General features: G+C 39.6%; 1 protein-coding gene across 1 annotated transcript in view; it reads right to left on the reverse strand.

Moving 5' to 3' along the window:
* The window catches only part of GMPS (guanine monophosphate synthase), a 49148-nt gene that overhangs the window by 13398 nt on the left and 8616 nt on the right, over nt 1-27134 (reverse strand). The window contains exons 2-12 of the mRNA XM_067548984.1: nt 25392-25573; nt 22305-22419; nt 18698-18795; nt 16097-16200; nt 10301-10494; nt 9406-9571; nt 7494-7645; nt 6566-6739; nt 3005-3110; nt 1724-1839; nt 474-599 (exon numbers count right to left, since the gene is read on the reverse strand). Coding sequence (XP_067405085.1) covers nt 474-599; nt 1724-1839; nt 3005-3110; nt 6566-6739; nt 7494-7645; nt 9406-9571; nt 10301-10494; nt 16097-16200; nt 18698-18795; nt 22305-22419; nt 25392-25573 — 1533 coding nt within the window. The remainder of the gene's footprint in view (nt 1-473; nt 600-1723; nt 1840-3004; nt 3111-6565; nt 6740-7493; nt 7646-9405; nt 9572-10300; nt 10495-16096; nt 16201-18697; nt 18796-22304; nt 22420-25391; nt 25574-27134) is intronic.

The following is a 27134-nucleotide window of genomic DNA, read 5'->3' on the forward strand; positions in this document are numbered from 1 at the left end:
ATATTTTGGAGCTTTCAACATTGTATTTGATTCAGATTGTCCACAATATGAATTTTATTTTCACAAAAATGTTTTAAATAAAGGTAAGCTGTTTAGTGCTGTGCTCTTGTTTTTTGGTGTTCTTTTTAACTACAATGAGCACATCAAATGGGTTGGATGGGCAGTCTGAATCTTTTGGCACATTATCTGATGGGTGTTATTTAATCTTAAGGACCTCAGACTGCTGTATAGTCACTTTTGTAAGGCCTGGATAATCTTTCTGAGGACCTAAGATTACCTGAAGGCCCACACACCAACAAAAATAAGTTAAAAATTGAAGTGATATATCTTGCACATTTCTTTAATTTTCTTTTCTTGGGCCATGGTATTTTCATTTTTATTCTTACAGCATTAATTATTGATTACACTATATTGCAGCCTTCTGTATTCAGCATGAGCAACCTTCAACACCTCTACAACAGCACTCCACTAACCTGCACTCCCACATTTTTGATTGGCAGCAAGAAGGCATTCAGTGAATGTAGGCTTGTGATCTGCATCAGCTTCTCCTGGTCCTCTTCAGTTGTGCATGCTTTGACCCTTTGTAACAGAGTGTGTGGCTGTGCCAGGGAGCAGAAAATCACTTTGTGTCTTTTTTATAAAAATTATGAATTCAGATAAAACTTATAAATGATCACACAGCCAATTATTTATGTTTATTCTACATTTATGACAGCTTTATTCAGTGTAGAGCTATTTGCAGCATGGCTTTCATTTAACAAAGTTTAAGCATTATGAGGAGCAGTACAGTCTATGAGCCTCTGTTCTGGTAACCAGAATGCATACCACACTTAGCAAAGTTTGAGTCACAGCACTCCAGAAGAAACAGATTAAGCTATTTTTCTTTCTAGGTTTGCTCTCTAAAGCTATCATTCAAGGTTTCCATTTATGCTATTTCTTCCAGATGCACAACACAGCAGCATCCTCATAAAAGAAACAGATCTCCATGTAACTTTGGAACTCCACTTTTTAGGTCACTGATGATCATGAGTATCACATGCTCAGGTGATCCTTTGGCAATTTATGGACAGGTGTGATGAACACATTGCTCTTAGTGTAACTCCTGCTAGCTAATTTGTAGCCTTTTTCAGCTAGACAGAAACATGCAGCTGAGGTTACTGTTATGGTAATGGCTGCAAAGGGACGGAAATGATACGCTACCAATTTACTCTAGTGCTCAGAGTTCCTGCTTATGACATCTCACACATTATTTCTCACATTACAATCTAGCTGCCCAATGACAGTTCATGCAGGCAAACCTGGAAGATTACAACTATTTTGGGGAGCAACAGCTAATTTTTGCCAATAGCATATGACTGGAAACAGACTCCAAAGTCATCTTAGCATAGTAATTTTTAGATTGTACTAGTTAAACAACTCATTCTGCTGCTGTAAAGTAGCACACAATCAACTTTTTTCTTTTTCTAAAAAGACTTAAACATTTAAATGCAATTTTGTTATAGCACCAACCATGCTATCTGTCTACACAGAAAATCTTCAAGTTCACATAGATTAACTACCAAACAGCAGTTCTCAAACAATGCAGCAATACTACTTGCAACAGTTACATTTTATTATACTATAAATCTCACCATAATTCACCAAGGAATTAGTTTTCATATTTCTTTCATGTTATTGGTTCCCATGAGACCCACCTTCTTCTGTTCCAATAATATTTAATTACCTTTTTAATACTTGCAGAAAAATCTGCTACTATTTTCAAAATGTTGTTAGTTTCAGGGAAGTCTTTGCAAACGTAAGGTTCTTCAGCACATATTACTCTGATTGCTAGGCCAGGACCTGAAATGAAAAGTGAGAACAGCATTACAGTAAAGAATGTGCGAGTGAACTGTCACGTTTAAAATGTATTATAAGATTCTCGGAAGAGACAGCTTTATCACTACGTACAGTTTGCTCACTTTGTTACTATGCCTACAGTACTAGTTAACTTAACAAAATTTCTACCAAGATTGTAGAAAATCTGTTCTGAAGCTGCGCTTCTGTTACGTAACTTGTGCACTCAGACATTGTTAACCTACAATTGTATGGTTGTATCAGGTGGTGGCTAGTAACTGACATTTTGCTACCAAGAAAGAGAAAGGATTCTGATCACAGCAGTGATTAGACAGTCCCCACTGCCTCCTCTTGTTATACAACTTGTATGCAAAAGCTGTGATTTGAGAAAAATGTTACAATTGCAAGTCTAACACATTGCTGAATAACGCTGACAGTGGAACCGCCTTAAAAGCTGATTAACACAAAATTGCTTGTAATTTGACGCCAATTGCCCTAATGACAGCTCTTGTAATACAAGGACAGTGGTACTCCTAAATTAATTCATAATTTTATGCAGTGCTTGTGCTACTAATAGGCTGGTCTGTGCAAACTGCCAGCTACTAGACTGGTTTGTGACACCTGCCAACTACAATGTACTGCAAGAACTATAGGACTACTTTTGTTCTTTGCATATTATAAAAATAATGACATCCCTTTTAGGAGGGTTCAGGTTTCTATAATACAATACAATTCTGAGGCTGTCTGATCAAGAACTGTTGCCATCTCTTATAGCCCCTCATTTCTACAAAAGATAAATTGCTCCGAGGAAGGAATGCCTTATATTAGTATTTCAAGCTGGACGGTACAAATAGTATTTAGTTATACCTTGCTGTTAATGAATTTTTGGCTTATGGAGCTGAAAGAGAAAGAATATACCAAAAAAAGCTACCAGACTAATATTTGTTTTATCACTATAAGCAGCACAGTGGCTCTCCTATAAGGAGAGTTTCATCTCTAGAAAATACAAAACCTGCTTGAATATAAATGCATAGTAGATATACCAAGTTTGTGTCAACACTGTAGAAATGAATTTTTCTTATAATCAGATATAAAACTTATTAGAACAAGAACACTAATGCCATTTGTAGTCCTTGACTTTAATGAATTACACTAACCCTAAATCCCATACCTGGGAATGGATGCCTTGAGACAAGCTCTTCCGGGAGACCAAGTTCTCTCCCTAGCACTCTTACTTCATCCTTATGGAAGTCCTTCAGTGGCTCGATTACTCTACCCTACATAGAAAATAAAGTAATTTACATTCAAGTTGCCATGTTCAAATTGCACCTTAGTAATAACTCCAACTATCTGTTGACAGATAATGTTGTTTTAATCAAATTAGTCCTGTGAAAAGTGGGCAACTGCCAGTACTGGGGATTAATACCTGAAGCAGGAAGGAAGGAGTGCGTATGAACATTGCTTTGAGAAAATGCTTAAGAAGAAGGAAAAATGGATGACTATGAATCTTTGAAGCTAAATCTGTGGTGAAGACAGAAAAAAAACAGAACTGTTTCATCAGCTGCTAGAGTTGATATGCCTCCAGCTAGAGCTGATTAAACTATTTGATGTGAATAAAGCATACAAATGTAGATGCTTTTTTGGGTCAGTCATTCACAAGCCAACCCAGAAGTCTTCAAATACATTCATTAGTCACCAAAGACTTCAGACAAAATTTCAGGGCATGGGCAGTCACATCAACTATTTACTGTACATGTGGTCAGTTACCTATTCTCTCTATAGGTTCTTATATCGCACTTATCATGGTAGTATCTGAGAACCTTCCAGTCTTGCATAAAGCAATATGACTAACATTTGTCACGTATTTGTTTGCTCTTCCTTTGCCTAGGTGAAGGAGAGTATATCACAGAAATATATGACTGGAAGGGACCTTGAGAAGTCATTAAGTTCAGCCCTGTGCATTATGGCAGGACCAAGGAAACCTAGACCATCATCCCTGACAGCTGTTTGTCCAGCCTGTTTTTAAAAACTACCAATCACATGGATTCCACAACCTCCCTTGGAAGCCTATTCCAGAGCTTAACTGCCCTTATAGTTAAAAAGGTTTTCCTAATTTCTGACTTAAATCTTTGCTGCCGATTAAGCCCATTACTTCTTGTCCTACCTTCAGCAGACATGGAGAACAATTGATCACCATCCTCTTTATAATAGCCCTTAAAGTATTGGAAGACTTATCAGGTCCCCCCTTAATCTTCTTTTCTCAAGACTAAACATGCCCAGTTTTTTTAACCTCTCCTAATAGGTCAGATTTTCTAAACCTTTTATCATTTTTTATGCTCTCCTCTGGACTTTCTCAAATTTTTCTTAAAGTGTGGTGCCAAGAACTGGAAACTGTACTGCAGCTGAGGCCTCACCAATGCTGAGTAGAGAGGGACAATTACTTCTCGTGTCTTAGACACAACACTCCTGAGTACACCCCGGAATATTAGCCTTTTTCATAACTGCATCACATTGTTGACCCATATTCAATTTATGATCCACTATAACCTCCAGATCCCTTCCAGCAGTACTATCACCTAGCCAGTTTTGTAGCTGTGCATTGGATTTTTCCTTCCTAAGTACTTTGAACTGGTCTTTACTGAATTTCATCTTGTTGAATTCAGACCAATTCTCCATTTTCTCCATTCTGAATTCAAATTGTGTCCTCCAAAGTGCTAGCAGACTCCCCCCGCACCCAGCTTGGTGTCATCTGCAAATTTTATAAGTGTACTCTCCACTCCATTACCCAAGTCATTAATAAAAATAATTATTACATCATTAATAAAAATATTGACTAGTACCAAACCCAGCAGGACTGCACTAGATACAATCTCACAGTTTGACAACAAATGATTGATAATTACTCTATGACTCTTAACTAATGGTGCACTCAACTTATAGCAATTTCATCTAGACCACACTTCTAGTTTGCTTATGAAAATGTCATGTGGGACTATGTCAAAAGCTTAAGTAAAATCAAGGTATATCACATCTATTGCTTCCCCACTACCCATTAGGCCAGTAATCCTGTCAAAGAAGGAAATTAGGTTGGTATGAAATGGAGAGTCATTTTAATATTTTTAAAATTATAAACAAGGGCACATGTGCATGTGCACGTGCGTACACACACACACACACGTATGTTTCTCTAATTTACTCTAACATGCTGCTGTGAGACTGCCTAGTGTCAGTAAGGAATCTAGGAGCACTTTTAAGCCATGGACTGAACTGACAAATTGTGTGTGTGTGTCTTCAACCAAAGAAGACTGCACTGTGGTTGAAACTCTTCAAAATGCTTTTTTCTGCCAACCAATACCATTTCCTGTCTTGCTCAGGTTCAGCTTCAACCAGCTGTTCCTCCTCCATGAGCTGATTTCATCCAAGCCCTGGGCCATCTTGATGGTAGTGTTGTGATCATATGTGGTGAAGAATAGGTAACGCTGTGTATCAGCTGCATATTTTTAGCACTTGATCCATGTTGTTTGATCAGCTCACCTAGTGAGTGCATGTCAATGTTCTATAGTACCAGTGAGAGAGAAAACTTTTCTTTGTGGACTCTACAAGTGAGGGGTCTAAGAAGTGGAGGTGCAGTTTCCCATCTCTACTTGATGAGCAAGTCCATCCAGAAAGGATCAAGCCATTTTAGTGTATTACTCTGGATCTGTGCTACCTCTCTTAGGCACGAGAACACTATCTTATGGTTAACATAATCAAATGCTTCAGAGCAGTCCAGGAGGATTTAAATGGATGTCTGCACTCTATCTACTGACAGCAGATCATCCATCAGTGCCACTAACGCAGTTTCTGTTCCATGTCCTGGCCTGAATCCAAACTGTGCGAGTCTAGAATATTAGCTTCAATTAGATAAACTTGTAGTGGCTTTCGGCTAGCTTCTCTATGAGCTTGCTTAGGAATAGAAGGTTTGACATTTGGCTATAGTTGGGCTAGAACGAGGTTGTTTCATCAGAGTTTTTTGTATCATTGTGTTTGAAGAAGAAGGGAAGATTCCTTTCCTGAATGAGGGGTTGGGTTTTTTCAGGCCTGAGTGGCACCAATTGCCCATGATTCTCTTTCACAAGCCAGGAAAAGCCTGGGTTGGATTCACTAGTCTTGCGTCAAGGCTCCCTTACAGTGTCCAGATCTTCTTGGAAGTTAGCATACTGAACTCTGGGAATGCCAGCAGGCCATTGATTACTGAGGTGCAGGCGTGGTAGATCCAGGTTGTTTGGGAAACCCATCCAAACTAGTTTTCCACCTAAATCACAGGCTATTGTTTCTACTCCCTTATTAGGAAACAGTTTTCAAAATGGGAGAATGATGAAAAGCAAAATTTCTGGTATGAAATTCTGAAGAAAATCATTCATGCTGAAATTCATCAAACTGACAGTTTGTGAATATTTTCCCAATTATTCAGGACTGTCCTAATACTCAAAACACCAAAATTACTTTAAGAGAACTAGGAAGCTAGAAAGATGAAGAGTAAATTAATTGCAGCCATATATATATATTACAGTAGCACCAAAAGCCCCTGACCAAAATAGGGCCCCAACATGCTGGGCTCTGTACAAAGCCTTCCTAGTGTTGAGAGTTAAACTGATAGAAAGGTATATATACTATTTCTGTTTTGTCACATTTAACTTCAGATTTGGGTTACACCAAAAATAAAAAATGTGAAACCCTCATTTTTATTTACCTCCTCTCGCAGCTTTCTGATCAGCTCTGTGTCATTGTGATGAGTTTTGATTACTTCAGCTTTACCACTTGCAACAAGGGAAGCACTTTCAATGAGATCAGGTCTTAGGGTTCCCTGAGCAAGAAAGACCTCTTCAGGTTTCAGATTCATTTCTCCAATTACCTCATTGGCAATCTAGAGTGTGAAGGGGAAAAATAAATGTTTTACATTGATCCTGAAGGATCCAAAATCATGTTGCAAACATACTCTGAAGGACTGGTGAACTGCAATCCCCTCTGCTTTAGACCAACACTAATGAATACGAAGACTGCTCATGATAATACTATTCCTGAAAGGATGAAGCCAAAAATCCTACCCACATTTGTCTGTCATGTATTTAGAGGAATGACTAATGAAAATAAATATTTTTTTAAAATACTTGAATTAACACTGATACTAACATTGCTCCTAGCCATGTACAGTACATCCTCGTTGCATCATTAATGATAAACCAAAGTTAAAGTAGCTACAAGTTGACGCAGTAGTAGAAACACACCAAAATCAAGACATTAACTACCAGTTTAGTCATTTGCCATTTGGTAAAAGTATGTCATTTTTAAAGCTTGCGTAATGTATATTAGCCATTACACATGAGTTGGCCACTAAGCTGTACAGTGGAAAGAATAGCAGATCTACTCAATTGTTTGTGACCATAACAGTGTAATCAGTGGCAGACCTTCAGAAATCATTCTGCAAAGGCCTGTGCTCTAATTCTGCTCCAACATCCACACAGCCAAAACATACATGATAGCAGATGTGATGAAGCGTATACTGCCTGAGAATGGTTTTCTTGAAAGAGGATATTTCAACCAGTGGAGTAGATTTACATTGAAAAAACATTTAATTGACACTGTCCCTTTTAAATGCTAAAACAATTATGAGTGATTACCTTCACAAAGGTGTCACCAATAATTTTTCTTTTTTCCTCAGGACTTGTCGTCATATTTAAAGTCTTACTAATCCTTTTTCGGGGAGTTCTATCTTCATCAGAGATTGGCAAAGTTGTTGTACCATTGTAGAATGAATGGGCTGCATTTACCACTGCACAAAATAAAGGAATATATTGACAAAACCAATACATAATATTAAACAGGATTGCAGAGAGTAACTTTATTTCTTGAAAAAGATTACTTGGAGATCATATCTATCATATCTACTCTGCATTTTACCAAGCTACTCAAGCACTCACTCATTTAAAGATTATCTGAGGTGAAGGTATTTCATCCACCTCCTTTACTAACCTATTCCACGATACAATTACTCTTACTGTTAGGAACCTTTGCCCCATTATCTAGCCTAAACTTTTTCTTCCCTTCAGACATTAAAATTAAAGTGACCATGCAAATGAACAAAGTAAACTATGACTGATAACTTCCCAGATATCTTTTCAACAGCCAGAGTTAAATAACCCTCTACGCATTACAGTATTCTGTAGTACACGACATGGGACCCGGTTAGTACAGAAATCTTCTCAAAGTTGAGATCACTAAAGAACGTTTGTTGACAGTCCCTAGCATGGATCTACAGTACTGAAGGTCAGGGATTTCAAGGAAAGGTCTCCCTCAGCTGTGGATCTCGTTCCCTCTGGCAATCTGCCAGAGTTCAAGTTTACTGACCTTTGGAGTGTGTGACAAGGCACATGTTTTGGTCAAACATTCAACGGACCATGGATGGACAAAGCTTAGACTATTCTGGGTAAGGTTTTCCTTGTGATAAGTTGGAGGTAACAGCTCTTTGCAATGTTCCGTGCTGGGAGTTTAACTGAATGTGTTGCCTGTCTAACATATACCATGTTTCCAGATGCCTTGACAATCTGAGCATAAAAAGTCATTAGACACGATAGTATTCATTGCCAGATTTATCAATATGCAAAAGCTATAAATGAATTATACGATTTTATGTAACCGGCAAGAATGATGTGATACTTCACTGCCTAAGTTTGACATGCATCATTTGTCTCCTCCGATCCCATCGCATCTCAGGGGGGAAATAAGCCAAGACCTTACTGATCAAAAAGGGACACCTTCTGATCTCTCACAGTGTACTGCTTGTAACCCCCAGGATGCCTCCCAGCCAGCTTTTCTGAAAATAGGTTAATATAAATAAGCAGGCGCCTGCCCAGAAGCCATCAGGACAACACACACCTCAAAAGGAAACTTGCTTATTAAAAAAATATAAAATCAGAAAGGTGTCACACACTCAAAGTGGCTTACAAAGTTAAAAAATAAATAAGACTTAGCTAGAGAACTAAACTCTTCAATAAGAAAAAATTCATTCATATGACCAAGGCACTGCAACTGCTAAAGGCAGCTGACTCATTTACTGGTGGAAGAAAAGGAACTGATGGTTGAGGTAGATGCCAACTGTCACACAGTTCCTCAATATCCGCCACTAGTGAAGTGGTTTAATCTCTCAGTTCAGGACATCATTTTTTCAGTCATCCATGGAAAGCACTAATCTGAGAGCTAGACTCTATTTATGTAAATTTAGATTTTAAATTATTTGGGTCTGGGATTGTGTTTTCCTATGCATGTTTGTACAATGAGTAGCACAATGGGGCCTCGATCCTAATTTGGATCTCTGAGGACTATCCTAATATAAATATTAAATAACTATAGTACGTTTTCAGGGCTACTAGGAACAACTATGTTTTGATATTTAAATTCTCAAAATCGTACATGTCAGTGTCATTAGATAATAAAATACAATTATGATTAATTGCAAGATTATGGATTTTCCATTAGAAGACTGGCTGTACTATTCTCATTTACATGAAAAATGAGTAACATGAAACACAGTACCTTTAACTTGAATTCCAAGTTTTTTGAGTGCCTCCTCCACAGACTGACTTTCCCTCTTGCGCATGAATCCATTATCTATGTGTACAGCTATTACTTGGTCTTGGTTTAAAGCCCGGTTCAGGAGAGCAGTACATACTGTTGAGTCCACACCTCCACTGAGTAAGACCTAGGTTAGGGCCAGAGGGGGGGAAAAAGAAATCAAACTTGTTCAAATATCTAGTGGGAGGAATGATAGTCAGGGCCCCCATGTTGGGGAGGAAAGCGGGGGGGTACACTTTACCAGGGCCTGGAGGCCCTGGGGAACCCAGCCCAGGCTGCAACCTCCATTACCATGAGGAAAACAATATTCATAGCTCATGAAATTGTATGTATGGGATGAGGGATTGTGGTATGTGTGTGGGAGGGGGTCTATGTTACAAGTTTGTACTGGGCCCGAAAAAATTATGCTTGGGCCCTGATGACAGTTAGCTGAAAACTCGAACTGAATATAAGAATTACCATGATCAGAATAAGGTGGGTTAGGTGGTATCTTTTTATTGGACCAAAAGAAGCTGGTCCAATAAAAAAGATATTACCTCACTCACCATGTGTCTCTAATATCCTGGGATCAACATGGCTACAACAACACTGCAACAATAACCAGAACAGACTACTAGCCCTACCTATCAAACTATTCCCAATGCTTTGGAGGAAAATTAAAAGCCAAACATTGCACCAGATTAATTGTGCAGTGGATGAGAATGAGCTTCCTCAACAACTAGCTAGTTTATACCCTAAAGCATGGAAAATTTTCAATTTTTTTTAAAGTAACCAGCATAACTACAAGTGTCAGTTTTATTCATAAGACTGTTACACTTTCAGTGGAAGTTGAAAAATCTGTTGTAAACCTACTTACTAGGACTTTTGATGAACCCACTTTCTCTTTGATATCTTGAATACATGCAAGTTGTCTATTTTCCACTGTGAAGGTGCCACTGCATCCAGCAATATCATAGAGGAAATTCTTCAGTATCGCTTTTCCATTCACTGTAAGGCCAACTTCAGGGTGGAACTGAGCTCCATACAGTTTTTTTGATTCATTTGCTATACCTTCATGAGTGTAAAGCGGTAAGGTATTAAAAATTACAACACCACAATACGGCCATATATAATTTTTAAAACGTATACAGTGTGCTCTTAAATACTCAAGTTTGAACTGGCTGATTAATTCACAGCAAAATATTTGAAAAACAGTAGTCACTAGAATTAGATTTATTGTACAGCATCCTAACACTTCTCCTTTTACACATAAAATTCATGTGTTTTAGAGGTTTCTATGACGCAGTTTCTTTGCTCAATGAAGGTATTAAAGCAGTAATTTTGGCAGGTGTTGATGAACTGAGACTCTACACTTTCCACATTTGGGAAGGGGTGTCAATACTTAGAGAGAGGAGATAAAAACCCACAGAGACTGAACAGCTGCTGCTGAACTGCCTTCCTCACAGTGATATTGCTTTTTGTCCTCATTAGCTTTGTTCTTTGAGATTTTAGGTGGGATTTCAAAGTGGGCAGCTATTTATTTTTTAAAGTTTCTCTCTGCTGCAGTTTTATCTATTAACAGGAAGTCACTAGTTACAGTACAACCTCGTTTATACAACCCTCCCTTACCTGGCTCTCCTCATTCACCGAACAACCAGGACGCCATGGCTAGAAGAGGGTGATCTCTCCTTTGGTCAGTAGATGGCACTGCAGCATCCCATTTTCTCATTCTCCAGTTTATCCGGAGTTTTGATTATCTGATATGGCCCTGGTCCCAATTTGACGAGATAAACAGGGTTCTACAGTACTTATCAACATTCTCCTTATGTTTGAGGATGGAAATGTTGATGAGTGGATTTCCCTAAAAAAACCTCAGAGATTAAACTATATCTGGGCGCCATTTTTCTCTTTGAAATCATTAGAATTACAGCCTCTAATCTGCATTTTTGTGCTTTAGAGAGACTTACTTCATCTCCTTGATTATGTTTTCTTAAGAAAGCAGAAAGTCAAAAGAGAAAGAACTATTTAAAAATTCCAGTCACTATACTGTGATACCAAAGCTGGTGTCAAATGTGAGGAAAAAATGGTTATCTACACATAACTGTTGTTTTTCGAGATTTGATGCAGATGTGTATTCCATGTGGGTGTGTGCTCCCCATGCACCAGAGCCAGAGAACTTTGCCGTATAGCACCCATTGGGCTGCACTCACACCCTACAGCCATAGTGGCTATATACAGGCGGCAGTGCCCTGAGCCCCTCAGTTCCTTCACACCAAACGTCAGAATTAGAGATTCCAATGCAGAGAGCATGGAAGGCAGGTTGTGCAATATATGTCTATATCACATTTCCAGGAACAACACTTACAGGTAGGTAACTGCTTTTTCTCTGAGTGGATGCAGCTGTGTAAACCGTGTAAACCATGACCAAAGTCAACTCTCAGGGTCCACATCTACACACTTCCCCTGTGACCTTCTGTACAAGAGATCTGAAAGATTTCTTTTAATACTGCAATTCTTTTTACTCAGTTAAAAAAAGTTAAAATGACAATGGTAAATACAGAGTGAATTTATTCTCCTGGAAAAGCACTAAAAATTAAGCAATGTTTGATTTTGAATATTAGGTTGTAAAAATGGATTCCAAGTATATGGCATATTATGTTCCATTTTTCCTGTTTGTTTGTGACCTCAGATGTGAATGGGATACTATTTAAAGGGGGATTGAGAAATTGAAGATTAAACACACTAGATAATAATAAAAATAAATGGTTACTAACCTTCTGTAACTGTTGTTCTTCAAGATGTGTTGCTCATGTCCATTCCATGTCAGATATATGTGCACCACATGCGCCAGTGCCGGAGATTTCTCCCTCAGTGGTATCTGTAAGGCCAGCTCTAGTGCCCTCTGCAGTGGTGTGCGTATACATCAGTAGAAGGGGCACTGCTGGCGCCCCCTCCTTCTCATAACTTGCCATAACTCCGACAGAGGGGAAGGAAGGTGGGTCGTGGAATGGACATGACCAACACATCTCGAAGAACAGTTATGGAAGGTTAGTAACTGTTTTTTCTTCAAGTGCTTGCTCATGTCCATTCCATGTCAGGTGATTCACGAGCAGTGCCTCTGGAGGTGAGTCAGGGGTTCACAGATGTGCCAATTGTAATACCGCTCTGCCATAGCCTGCATCGTCCTGGGCCTGTTGAGTGATGGCATAGACATGAAGGTGTGAACAAAAGACCATGTCACAGCCCTGCAAATTTCCTTTATTGGAACTTGAGCTAAGAAAGTGGCTGACAAAGCCTGTGCTCTTGTGGAATGGGCTGTCAGAGTAGCAGGAGGCGCAACCTTTGCCTGGTTGTAATAAGCTCAGATGCAGGTGGCAATCCAAGAGGAAATCCTCTGGGATGAAAATGGCAGACTGTTCATTCACTCTGCGACCATGATGAAAAACTGTGTGGATTTTCAAAAGGGCTTAGTTCTTTCAATATAAAAAGCCAGGGCTTGCCTGACATCCAAAGGATGCAGGGATCTCTCTTCACAAGAGCTGTGAGGCTTCGGAAAGAAGATTGGCAGGAAGATGTCCTGGTTGACATGAAACTGCAGTACCACAGTCAGTAGAAATGACGGATGAGAGCACAGATTAACTTTATCCTTGTAAAACACAATACAGAGAGGTTCCAATGTTAGGGCTCTGATTTCAGAAATGTGTCTTGCCTAAGTAATTGCTACAAGAAAGGCCATCTTCCACAACAAGAGAGCAAGACACCATGGGCTCAAAGGGAGACCTAGTGAATCCGGACAAGACTAGGTTGAGGTCCCATGGAGTGACCGGGTCCCTGACCTGCAGGAAGAGCCTCTCCAAGCCCTGTTCTACTTGGTTGCAAAGAGGTCCTGGGGAGTTCCCTACCTCTGGAAGATGAGCTTGACTACCTCTGGGTGTAGGGACCACTTGTGGTGAGAAGAGAAGGACCTGCTGAGACAATTTGCCAATGTATTCTTGATCGCCAGGAGGTGTGAGGCTTCTAGGTGGATTGCTTTTTCCGCACAGAAGTCCCACAAACAGAGTGCCTCTTGGCAGAGGATCTTGCTCCCCCTTGCTTGTTGACATAATACATTGATGCTGTATTGTTTGTCAATACCCATACTACCTTTCCTGACATCTGGGAAAGGAAAACTTCGCAGGCTAGTTTGAATTGCCCTGAGCTCTCTGACGTTTATGTGCAATGTAAACTCCTCTGCGGACCAGAGGCCTTGGGCCCTGAGGGGGCTGAGGTGGGCTCCCCACCCTAAGTCTGAGGCATCTGACACCAAGGAGAGTGTCAGGCAGGGGCCCGCAAAGGGGACCCCTCTTGCCATTGAGGCAGGATTCATCCACCACTCAATGACGTAAGTATTTGAGGTGGTATCGTAAGGATCCTGTCAAGATTGTGTCTTGCCGGGGAATAAACCGACGCTAGCCACATTTGCAGTTGTCTGAGGCGCAGGTATACCGTGTAGGTATATGCTGCCATGTGCCCAAGAAGTCTGAGGCAAACTCTCACTGTGGTGAGCAGATGAGTTGTAACTTGGGCAATCAGCTCTGACATGGATTGAAGTCTGGCTTGTGGTAGAAATGTTCTGACCCGGGTACAGTTGAGGACTACCCTGATGAACTCTATCCTCTGTGCCGCTACTAATGTTGACTTCTGTTAATTTATCAACAGGCCCAGATCTTGGCAGGTGGGCTGTAGTACCGTGATACCATGCTGGATCTGAGGTTTTCTGCAACCGTGATGAGCAAGTTGCTGAGATAAGGGTAAATTTATACTCCTTGATGTCTGAGGTAGGCTGTGACTACCGCCAAAACACTCTTGGTGCTGTTGATAGGTCAAATGGAAGGGCCATGAATTGTTAGTGGCTGTCTCCCAACATGAACCGTAAGAACCATCTGCAGCCATGGAAAATGGAAATATGGAAGCATGCGTCCTTTAGGTTGAGCGTGGCGTACCAGTCTCCAGGACTGAATCAGAGGGATCCTCTCCCGGTGACTCCCGGTGACCACGGCAGTGCTGAACTCATCTCCACCTCTCTGATGTATCAGGAGGTGCAGTGTCTCAGCTCCGGGGATTGGTGCTGGGACTCTGTCGATCGGTGCCGAGCATCTGGGGATCGATGATGGTACTCCAGTGACTGGTAGCAGCGTTTTGAAGACTGACAACATGGCTCCGGGGATTGACGCCGAGACCCTGCCGACCTTCGTCAAGACTCTGGGGACCGGTAGCAGCGGTCCGGTGATCAGTTCTGAAAGTCTGGCTGTTGGTAGCGGTTCTCTGGAGACTGGTAATGGCATTTTCGCGTCCACTGCCGGGGTGTCACTGACCGACAAGGAGCTGGAGAGCAGCATCAGGGATCTGTGCAGGCCTCCCATCGTGGGCTTGCCCCTGGACATGCTCTTAGCCAGGTGTACTGACACAGGATCCCGGCACAGATGTCTCTCTTCCCCAAGGAGTGAGCAGCACCGGGAACGAGAGCAAGTCGTTGGCCTCTTGGAAGGCCTTAGGTGTGTATGGCACCGTGAGGTGCCGGGTACCCCTACTGCTGCTAGGAGTCGGAGGTGGGTCCTGGGGATGACTAAGAGGTCTAACGTGTGAGGCCATAGCCGATCTGAGTTCAGGGAAAGACGAGAGGCCCAGCACGGGCCTCAGCTTGTCTCCCCCTCCCTTTTTGTCCTTCTTAGGGGCCGGGGAGCACCCTCTTCCGGTATGCAACTTCTTATGACGTTTCTTCGGCACCAGGAATGGTGACCGTGCCGGGATGAACTTGGTGCTGGCGGGACGCTCTGAGTTGATGCCAAAGTGTTGTGTGCAGATTCTGAGCAACCCAGCTTGGAGTCCGGTCTAAAAGCCAACTCCATCAGGAGTTGTCCTAATATCCCAGTCCTCTTTGTGCAGGATCTGAAGTTTTTGCAGATCCTGCACTTATACCAGACATGGGTCTCGCCCAGCCACTTTAGGCAACTCTGGTGAGGATTGTTCATGGGCCTGGGTTTCTTACATAAAGTATATGGTTTGAAGTCCGGGGACCAGTGCATGCCCCAACCCTGGGGCTATGTCCCCGCGGGACTAATTAACTACTAACTCTAACTAATTAGCTTATCTAATAGAACCATACACACTAAATCTACAGATAAAACCACTGGTAGTATTGCTTGCGGAGGCAAGGACATTTCAGCACCATCATGGGTGGTAAGAAGTAACTGGGAGTGGGGGCGGCAGCACCCCATATATCAGCACATACACACACCACTGGAGAAAGCACTAGAACCGGTCCTATAGATACTCTGGCACTGGTGCATGTGGCGGCAATACGCCTGACATGGAATGGACGTGAGCAAGGACTCGATTTCAAGAATTCTTTAGTTCTTCTTCAAGTTTGCTTTTCCCTGATGCTTTTTTTAACATTTCTCAACTTGAATATTTAAAATAAGACTAGTCATTTTCAAATCAATTTCAGTCTTTTTTATTACTAGCACAATGGTGCAAAGTTTGAGTTAAAACACTACAGAGAAATGTTCCAAATACTCTTGATTTTCATAAAAGCTTATTTTTACAAAACTTAAATTCTGTGCCACAATTCACTGGATATCTTCCCTTTAAAAAAAGGCTCAAGAGACAAGTCATAATTCTGCACAATACATACCTGCTATAATATTCCCAGATTGTGCAACAATTTTGAACCCATCAGCTACTTTATCTACACTATCTCCATGAGTGAGGAGCACAATCTCCTCCTTCTGAAGGCCCCTAAATACAGGATAAAAACAAAAATCAGTGAAAATACAAACAAGAACATCTACATTTATTTGTATAGTCAATTGTGGAATATTAAACATTTAAGCACACCACAGATTTTCTGATACAACTTCGTATTTCTATATTAACTTCGTGCTGAAAGGCATTTTAGTTCAGACTGACTTATGTTCTAGGGCAGGGGTGGGGAACCTTTTCCCTGCCAAGGGCCATTTTGGTATGCCTACCGTCATTCGCAGGCCATGCCGCCGAATCCCGCTGCCGCCGCCGAAAAGGGGCACTGCCCGCCGCCGCCGTGAAACCGCGCCGCCGCCGACTCCACCCCCGCCGCCGAAATGCCGCCGCCGTTTCCGCCTTTTCGGCGGCGTGGTTTTACAGTGTCCACGGGGTGCCGTGGGCCAGTAACCGCCTCCGAACTCCCCCCGCTGCCGAAAATGGGCACACGGCGGCGGGGTTTCGGCGGCAAGCTTTCGGCGGCGCGCACTTCCTGCCCTCCCGCGGGCCGGATCAAATTCTTTCGCGGGCCGGATCAAATTCTTTCGGCCCGCGGGCCGGAGGTTCCCCACCCCTGTTCTAGGGCATAGGTTCTCTACCTTTTCAAAGCATAGATCAGTGGTTCTTAACCCGCGGGCCGCTTATGGCCTAATCAGCACACAGCTGCAGCCCATGTGACATCTACAGGGCCATAGATAGTATATATATTGTGTGGATGTGGCCCACATAACACAGAGAGAGCTGCATCTGCAGCCCACAATGGTAAATAGGTTGATAACCACTGGCATGATCAATTAACAAAACATTTTACAGACCACCTCACCTCTCAAGCTCAGGCTGTTCTCAATCCCATATAACTTCTCCCAGCCAGAGAGAAAATAACTGCCATCAAGACTTTAGGTGACATACCCCAAACATATAAAGAACTTGCCAGTTCATAGGATTTCACTGAAACCTCAAAAGTAGTACTAGTCAAAAATAAATACAAAACTAAGATAAAACTTTATACAAGGACATTGCGGTAGTCATCCAAGGAAAGCAGTATATATTGGTATAGGAAATCTCAAGGAAAGGTAATTTACAGCTAAAGAAAGTTTTCCCTTCTCTCTTTGATTTTATATGCCACTGTGAACACTTGGGACCTTCCCACACCAGTACAAGAAATTCAACTTTCGGGTTCAATTATAGCCATCTACAATATCCTTCTACCAAAGGCTGTATCCAGTGATGCATGGACAACACACCTAGTTCTTCAGGAAGGTTTGCATTGATATACAGTTGACCACTTTATAGATTTCTATCAGACCCTCTCATGGGCCTCTTCCCACCTGTCAAGCACATGCTTTAAATACAAGTGGGACTTTCTTTCTAGCACTAAAGTTTTACTAATCAGCTACTCAGTTGTTAAATTCTCTCTCTGGAAGCTGCTTCACTTTTCTTACAGTAGGTCTTCCATGCAAGATGATAATCTCTCTGAAGCTCTGAACTCATCTATTTGTTTAAGTCAAATTCAGATGTTTATTTTGACATCCAAGCCTACTCGCCTTGGACTTCTGTGGGTTAAGGGGAATAAATGGGTAGTGGTTTATTTTTTTTAAAATGAATTAACAAAGCTTTCTTAGCCTGAATTTAGGAAAGGTGATAAGGTCAAGCTTATCCTGATGGACCTTAAACTTGACAGGATAGGGTGTGAGGCTCCATGACACTTCTGGAAGAAGAAATAATCACAAGAATTAGGATCTTGTGGACCAGTATATTGACTGGATTCTTACAAGGGGCTCAAAGAGATGTCCTGAGGCAATACTGAGAACCAAATTTGCTTTTTAGAACATGAAGAACCAAGTTTAAAGGGACAGAAGACCTCATTAAGACTTCATCAGTTTTTCCAGGGCTTTTAGGAATTGTACACCTATGGGTGCCAGCCAACACCAAAGTGACCCACTGTGCAACACAATGCAGCAATAGCTGTAGAACTTGCCTTAATGCAAAGATTCCTGAGCTGTGGTTCCTGTCACATTTTATGGTGCCTCACCAATAAAGCACTCCTTGTTTTTTAAGTTAAACATTAAAAAAATAGTTTTAGATCAAAGCACTCCCAAGTAACATGCATAAAAGATCCAAGAGTAAAGAATATAGCCCCAAACCCCTTACTTTTACAGCAAATATGAAGTATAGGGTAATTTTTCTTTTTAAAAAGAAAACAACACAGGGATTTGTTTTTAAAAAAAGCAGAGGCCAGAGTTCTGCATACAAACATGCACACCTACATGTATACTCAATTGGACAATTAACTGTCTCAATATTTGTATTAGCACCTGCTTAATTTATATGCACAGTTGCAATAGCTATATAAGCAAATGATGGGCAATTTCACATAAGTGTGGGTGAAACTCCATTTTCTACCTTATAAAGCTAGCTTGCGTCTACACTGTCACTAGTTTTCATTTCTAGAATGGTATTTCCCCTACCATTTTTGTGGCTACAAATACCTGCATACCTGAACAGTGAGCATGTGTTATCCAGATTAATGCTGAAAACTCCATCTTCTCTAACGTCTTTTTTGTGCACTGTGCCTCCAAATACCTTATTCATCATCTGTCAAAACAGAAACATTGTAAATATCTTACACTACAAGTCTTACAGTCCAGCATTATTTCCATTTAATATATTCACGTTGCTCTCTCTGTACTATGACTTTAACCTGCTGGCTATGATAACCAACTGCTAGTCACTGAAACCTCCTGCAGACCAGGTCATTGTCATCTAGTTATAAAATGTTGCTGCCAAACAGTCAGAATCTTCATTATTTCTCACCATTGCAGTGATCAGTCTCCTCTTTTACTGGTCTCCTCTTAGCATAGCTGGGAACCATTCCAATTACAAATTGACTAGGTAGGCCACCATAACATTAATGCTATTAAACCAAGAACTTTAGTGGCAGGCTTTGAATTCTACAAGTTCTTCTATTTCCCTTTTTATTCTTTCAAACCAATGAATGTGGCTTCTCTTTACATTGTAGTATTCTCTTGGTTGGAAGAGAATCAAGAGGCCTGTTTTCACATGTGCTAGAGGAAATTTATACCAGCATTCATTATTAACAGGAGTTACATTAGTATGTAGGAGATTTACATTGATGACACAAGCCCACATATTATAACATAGCTGTGTAGGATCAGAATCAGCCTTTTGAACCATTTGACCCCCCTAGTCTTCTTATCACACAGCTTAAGGTCCAGATTTGCAAAGCTAGGCATATAAAACTACACACATTTATTTGTGCTTACAAATAACTGATATGCATGTGCAAATCAGGTATCCAATACACATGGCCAGTCACATAAAAGACCACATGCTTATGCAAATATCTGATTTGCCTGAACATTAGTTAAGAATATATAAATATGCATGCCTAACTTTTGAAATCTGGCACCCACTACCGACTGACAGTTTTAAATCAACTGAAAATACTGGTCTGCTTTCCTAATATTGTGGTACATGACCAGATGTGGAAAAAACCATCCATCTATCCTCATTTAATCATAGTGGAGTGTTTGTAATCCTGCTATTGCTTTTTAAATTTCCATTCCGAACATAATGGGCCAAGTATTTTCATCTTAGATTTCAGGGTCCAAAGTATGGAATCTTCCGCTGCAACTATAACCAATGACTTTGACAGTGATTTGTAAGTGCTTTCCCTTCCTATTACTTTAAAGTTTATTTTATATGATACCACAAGAAATTTTGCTATTTAAGGTTTGGTATTACATTTACTGTATTTGACTGGTTTCAAAATGTTCTAACAAACTAAATGGTTTGTTTATACACAGATTCTCTTCATCTTTGTAGAGTAAATCCTGTGGAATTCCCCTGGGCTCAGTTCTCAAACAAACACTGTTTTTGATTTGTGTTACTCTAGGGCAATCCCATTTGCTAGAATAACACACATTTCCATATTCACACTGCTGATAGCCACTTTCTCCTTCATAAACTCAAACCTTTCTGAAAGTTTCAGTTATCACTGTTCAGCATCTATAAAGGCCTGGGTAAATTTCTACACCTGAAATAGAACACTGTACTTCCTTTGGCTGTGGAGGAAGATTTTCAAAGGCATAAAGCATCTAACTGCCCTTTGTGCATTTGAAAGTTTCACTGTGTCTTCATGTAGGGATAGTGTCTAGCATATTGTTGGTGCTATCAGAACAACAACATATCAAAGCAATTAGCCAACCAAAAATTAAGCCACAACTAACACAGAATGGAAACTAGAGGTCCAGGATAATGCAGTTTCCCAAATTATGCAATTTTTCAGCAGAAGACAGTCCTTACCAATGGCTCAGCTATGCCAAATTACAGAAAACAAAACAAAAGCCACCACACTCTATGGGCTAAATTCTGAGTGCAGACGCATGCGCCTAGCTCTCTTTTATGACAATGGAAGATATGCACATGTAACATCCTCTGTTAAAATCCATTTTAGTTTACACGTTAAGAGCTGAAGTAGGTAAAACAACACAACATTCTCAATCCAGACCTGAGGATAATCATGCCTACATAAATACTTACTTCTGAACATACTTTCTATGTGTTTATGTTTCCTCCTCACCTAACTTCTTGAAATGAAATCATAACACGGTCTATATCCCTTTTGTTGATTCACTAGTCAGACATTTGTGTACCATAAAACAGATCCAAAAAAAGTTATACATCCTAGATCCCAATAATTCTGAAAGCAAGGAACCACATGTAAATGTGAGCTTTCTGGTTCTTAATGTTTAAACAACTTCTATTCTGGCTGTAAGAGGAACATACATAGGCTTAGTATAATTCAATTTTTTTTTTAATTTCAACAGATAATACTGATTTTTAGTTTTAAGCATTTTTAAAGATTTTTATCCATTTAAATTTTCACAGTTCCAGAACATAATGGTGAGGGAGGGACAATCAGACAATAATTATTTAATGATAGTAGACACAGATTCAAAAGTTAAAGCTACTTAAATTGCACTCCTCCTATGGCACCACTGCCATTGGCATTACAACTCGTTAAGATTGGACTCTAATAAATTCACAAACAGCATTTCTCTTATTTTGCCTATCTCTATATTTCAATTAATCATCAATGGAAACTTTTTTTGTCAATTTGTGTATGTGAAATTGACATTTACCAATAAAAACGTAATTCTTCCAAACCTAAACATAACTCATGTACTAAATGGCTGAAACTATAAAAAAATGGATACATATTACAGGAGAATTATGTGTGTGTGGGAGGGGGATCAACACCCAATGCCTAAATGCATTCGGGATCAAAAGTTTATTTTTATGACTCGTTGAATAACATAAAATACAGAACTTCTTTTCTTTCTGATTTGAAATGTTACAATAACCTTAAAGAAGAAATATTCTGCAGTGTATATTTTCTATTTCATGGTATTCTTTTTTCCTGTTCTTGCTAATTGCTTTTTTCTGAGAATCAGTGAGAACTGTATCAACCATTTTGAACAGCACACTTGATTTGGCAGTTTTAGTGACTAGCATATTAGTAACGATTTTAGGATTAGACATTGTTTCTACTAGAATATCAACTAATCCAATTTCTAATTTCTAACAAACATGAAATCTGTTTATATATCTTTCCATCAGCAGAGTTGCTCCTGAAAACTATCGAGAGTTCTACATTCAAAAAGAAAGGGAAAAAACTATTTAAATGAGCATACTACTCCAAGTGTTTATAATAGAAACGCATTCCTCAATACCAACTAAACTAAAAAAATTAATGGCTATGGAACTTTTTTAAAAAAAAACCATGATAAATGTATATTAGTCCGCAATAGCTAAAGAGGCATAGCATAAGTATTACTTTGCTATTTTCATGGCAGAACCAAGAGAAGAGTTTATATATAGTATACTCAGTATCTTCAAAACTATCATCATTCACATTTTCTAAATGAAATTATGCATGCAAGGTTTATTTATCCTGTTAATTATACTTAAGCTATATATGAAAAAGTTCTTCTAGTAGACTGAACAGTCTTAGCTGAATGTCAGAATTAAGACCTAGACCTAAAACAATATTTGTAGACAAAGAGATCCATGATTAGCACCTGCATGCCATAGCAGATTCCAAGAACTGGTTTGCCTATTGTAAATATTGCTGGGTCAAACCAAGGTGCATCTTCTGCGTACACAGAGTTTGGTCCTCCAGATATGATGATAGCCCTGCAAAGAAGACAGATTTTAAAAGATTAAAAGTTTTAAAATAGCACACATTTACATTTTAGAAATTCTTTGTTTGCATTAAATGTTGAGACTGACCCCTTATGATGATCCCTTACAATTTGCCCAGCACCTAAACCCTAAAGCAAAGATGCCCACATTTTCCCCACATTGGGCAACTTGCCAGGACTGAAATCTTATCAATTTGCATAACTTTTGTACCAAGACCAAACAATGGATAAAAGCCACCCTAAAACATGATTGCAACAATTGTGTCTTTATTGAACTGTCTGGATCTTTTTTTGTTTTAAATGGCCAGGCTAGACTCACAAAGGGACCATGGGATATGCTGGTATGGGTCTCAATCTCTCCTGTTGAAGCTATTCCATTGTGCATTAGACTTAAAAAATTAAACATACATTGGGCCAGAGAGAGAAAGAATTAGAATGACTCTATAGTCCAGTGGTTAAGGCACTCAGCTAAGAGATGGAAGACCCACATTCAAATCCCTTCTCCTCATAAGGCAAAAGGGTCTCCAATATACCAGAAGAGTGCCCTAACCACTGGGCATTCCTCACCTCATCCTCCCACACCCACACATTTTGAGTGGAGTTAGCCATGCACCATCACCTTTCTCCAGGAGAGGGTTCATAGCTGTGATCCCACATGGAGATCGGCACCTCTGCCTCCCATCAGCCTGGACTTAGGCATTGAACATCCTGAGAGGGGCAGGGCTTAGGACCCATCCCTCTCCTTGGTATCTGCATTTGGATAGCTTAGGCAGCTCCCCACTCAGCTTGCTGTTTTATGTGGATCTCACCCTCAGGTGCCTTTCACCTCCCCATTCATTGTAGAAGGAGCCTAGGCACTTAACTCAGAGTTTTTGGATCCCACTGGAGGGAACTCTGAGACACTGAGCAATGTAATTCTTAAGTCCCTTTATGAATCTAGCCCACGGTGCTTTTCATATTCCTAGCCAGAGGCTGAATTGGGTGAAAAAAGAAAGTATAGATATTTCAAACGGCTGAAGATAAGAGATTTATTCTTCATACTGTTGAGAGTTTGGGTTCCAAGCTGCCTTCAGGTGGCATGAATATTGATTCTTAGGTTCTGTGGTTCTTGTGATAGTGGCCACTAAGGAGAGGTTAAGGCAACCAAAATGATATGATTTTAAGGTCTGATACCTTGTGACCATCTAGGGCTAGAAATTATTATTTTATGCTAGTAGTAAAAAGAGGATCCCAATGTTTCAAAAAGTTGGAAGCAAGTAACTTGTGATAATTTGGAAGATACCAAACTTCAAAATTACTATTAGTTAGTCATTGTTTTTTGGTCCAATACGGAATATAACAAAATATCAGACCTTGGACCAGTGTGCTACTTATTCCATACAGAACATCACATTCATTAATTGAAAAACAGGTTGCAAGACTGGGGAGAAGGAAGAAACTGGGTTAAAGATGTCAATAAAAGAAAACCTTTCCTAACATTGCATATAGCGCCTACAAACATCACTTTCCTCATTAGTGGAAAGGGGTAACACAATTCACATGGGTGACATCCATTAACAAAGGCAGAAGTTAACCATGTAAATCCATTCATGCATTTGTGGAACAATGGTCCCTTTGCAACAGTTTTCATTTTAAAACAAATTGCATGTTTGTCTTTATATGTCAAATACTTAAATTATAAACTGACATGCATTAAATTTATTAAATAAAGGTACCACTTGAAAAAATGCTCTTTGTGAAGCTACAGTAAAGCTACAGGCATGAGCATAACAGGGAATGTCTACAGGTAAGAACGTGGTCTGTTCTGCTAAAAAATCAGAAATAGTCATATACGGAGTCTGATAAACTTAAAAACCAGTAGGAAAAGCCTGAAAATATATCACAGTCAGGAAATTATTATTCAACGGTTTGATTGTGGAGTCTTAAAACAAGATCTTGCAGTTACAAGTATTTCCCAGCTGCATTACTAAAAGGGAAAGAGTACAAAGAGTGTATCTTGTATATTAGGTATGCAATAGTGAACGTATGTCTACTATTGTATGCCATCTGTATTCTCTAAGAGGTATAGTGAATGCAGATTTTTGCAAACTCATTTAGCTATACTGGCATTCTACTTGTGCAAAAACAATCACTAGCAAGAGAAAAGCAATTCAATGAAGCAATTTCTGTTGTGTGCTACTCCAAATACAGTAGTGTGATGTGTGTGTGCTACATTCTTGGAATTTTTACTGGACTGGCATTATTATACCACAATACTAGATACTCAAGTGATTAGTATAAATCTGTAAGATTTGGATAGCAATTTTTTCCGTAAGAGAAAGAACCATACATCTATAAGCTCTTTTTTAAAAAGCTAAAATGAATGTGTAAAGCATAAAGCAAACTGGCAGAATTTTTTTTTTTTTTAATAAGCACTATCAGATAACATTTTACTCACCTCCCAGAAAGAGCCTGGCATGATATAGTATACCATTTCCAATTTATAAAATTATTTGATGGAACTACAAATATTTAAGTGTTATGTATTTTCTATAAAAGGAATGATGCAAGATTTCTTATTTATTTTACTATTACCAAAATTACTTAAAAAAACCAGATGCATTTTCCTGTTGAATGGCTAGTCAAAATTTAATATTAGACTTAACACAAAGATTTTACATATAAAAAAGTTAGCCCCTCAAAAGACTTGCATAACAACAGAAAGTGACCTTAAAGAAATTAAAATGTTTTAACAAAATTAAATCAAATGTGGGAATATGTAGTAAATGAAAGTACTAGGCAAGTCCCTGTGCTAGTTTCCACAATGAAACTTATGTGTCCCTGTTAAATTAACGATAACATAAGCAGTGTTATCAGTGAATGAGGTATAATTAGTATATCATAAAAACAATCAATTAGTTTTGTTGCTGAGATCCACAGATTCCTTTGCATTTAAATTAAAAACACAAACAAACAAGAGCCTACCGGAATCCTTGCTCCTTGATCGCAAAGGCTGGAGTTTCCAAAGGGAAGATCTCAGATTGAACAAATAATTCTCGTACACGACGATCTATGACTTTTCCATACTGAGCTCCAGCATCAAGTATTACCACTGCCCCCTCATAGTGATATTGGCCATCCTTGAGATCTCCTCCAGCATTCTCCGGCTGCGAACATTATTTACATAAGCACTTTATCATAACAGTTAAACTATTAGTGCACAGTCAGGACAACAAATCAAAGCAAGTCTCTTTAAAAAGAACACTGATTGGGAAGTTAATTATTAAGGGCACAAATTCAGTCACCCTTTGTGGAAAACATGGAATTCTTTAAGATGCAAAGTGTAACAGACAGGAAAAACATTTTAATGAAAAAGCCTTATTATAAGCTACATACAGTTATACATGAAATAGCAGGATATAGGTAACCTAACCACCACCTGGCAACCCATGTGTGCTGTTTACATGGACAGCAATTTTACCACTGATTAATATACACTGGAGCCATATTCTCCCAACCCTCATCTGCTCACTTACCAGGCCAATCATGAAGAAAAAAGGGACACTTCTACCACCTCTTTCTGCTAATAAAAGTGGTGCACATGACCCACCCACGAATACTGTCACTCCATTTTTTGGAGCAGCAGAACTTCAGAGAATATAAAAATAGCATTTCATAAAAAGCCTAAAACAGAATATGGTAATTTTAAAAGTGCATGATTTAGCCCTAATAAGGAGGTACTGATTTGACAGCCCTAGAGACTGAAAGAATTTCCCTAAGTCAGTGGTAATATAAGTTTTCCCATACCACTCCATTATGTATTCTCAATTCCGACTAGAAGTGACCACCTATAAGAGGTGAAAAGGGTAGTTCACATTCTATGCTTATTCAGTATGATCTGTCTTGTATCTTACATGTACATGTATCTTAAGAAACCTGTTCCTTGTTGATTGGGAAAAGAAAGAACTGAAACCTTTCCAAGTGTATTACTCAATCAGACATTGCCCAAAAACTTCATTCAGACAGCAAACCTCTTTAACATTTAAGTTTTCATGTAAGTGCCAGGTTATACATCTGTAAAGTAATAATAAGATGAACCATGTACATAAATAGTAGCTGCAGAGTCATTCTGGGAGAAAAATATTGTGTGTATTGGGAGTCTGGGATCCTTGCAATTCAGGATTAAAATAGGTTGCAGTGGCCTTTCCCTTATAGTGGTAGGACGCTTTGTATACTAAACATACATTACCAATGCTACGTATTTATTACTGATATAACTTTTACTGATAGTTAAGTAGAAGTGGCTTGTCAAGAGCAAGTGAGCTAAGCTACTCTGTTTCAGTGGCCTACAACCAACCTCAGAGAGAAGAAAGGGACCAAAAACAGAGAAGGTATTAATACTGTGCCCTCTTTCAGACATCAGCAGTCTCCACTGCAAATAAAGGAGTCCACCCTTCAGCTCCACAAACAGTGTTACCACTTTGGGTGCCAAAAGTTCCTCTCCTTAAGGTCCCACTAGGATGGATTCTCCATGAGTGAAGATTCTATTTACTGTATTGTCCTCACTTTGCTACTGTGAGGCAAGAATGTTATTCAACTTCCATGGCAACACAACATTCCAAAGACAAGGGGGATAAACACTCTGAAGCATCTTGTACTTGTAGTCTAGCTAAATCCGAGTTAGTTAGGGGTGGAAGGTGACCACAGCTCAAGAATCTAGAGCTTTAA

The sequence above is a fragment of the Emydura macquarii genome, unplaced genomic scaffold, assembly GCF_026122565.2.
Source record: "Emydura macquarii macquarii isolate MOO-44397 ecotype Brisbane River unplaced genomic scaffold, CSIRO-AGI_Emac_v2 contig_18, whole genome shotgun sequence".
Classification (NCBI taxonomy): Eukaryota; Metazoa; Chordata; order Testudines; family Chelidae; genus Emydura; species Emydura macquarii.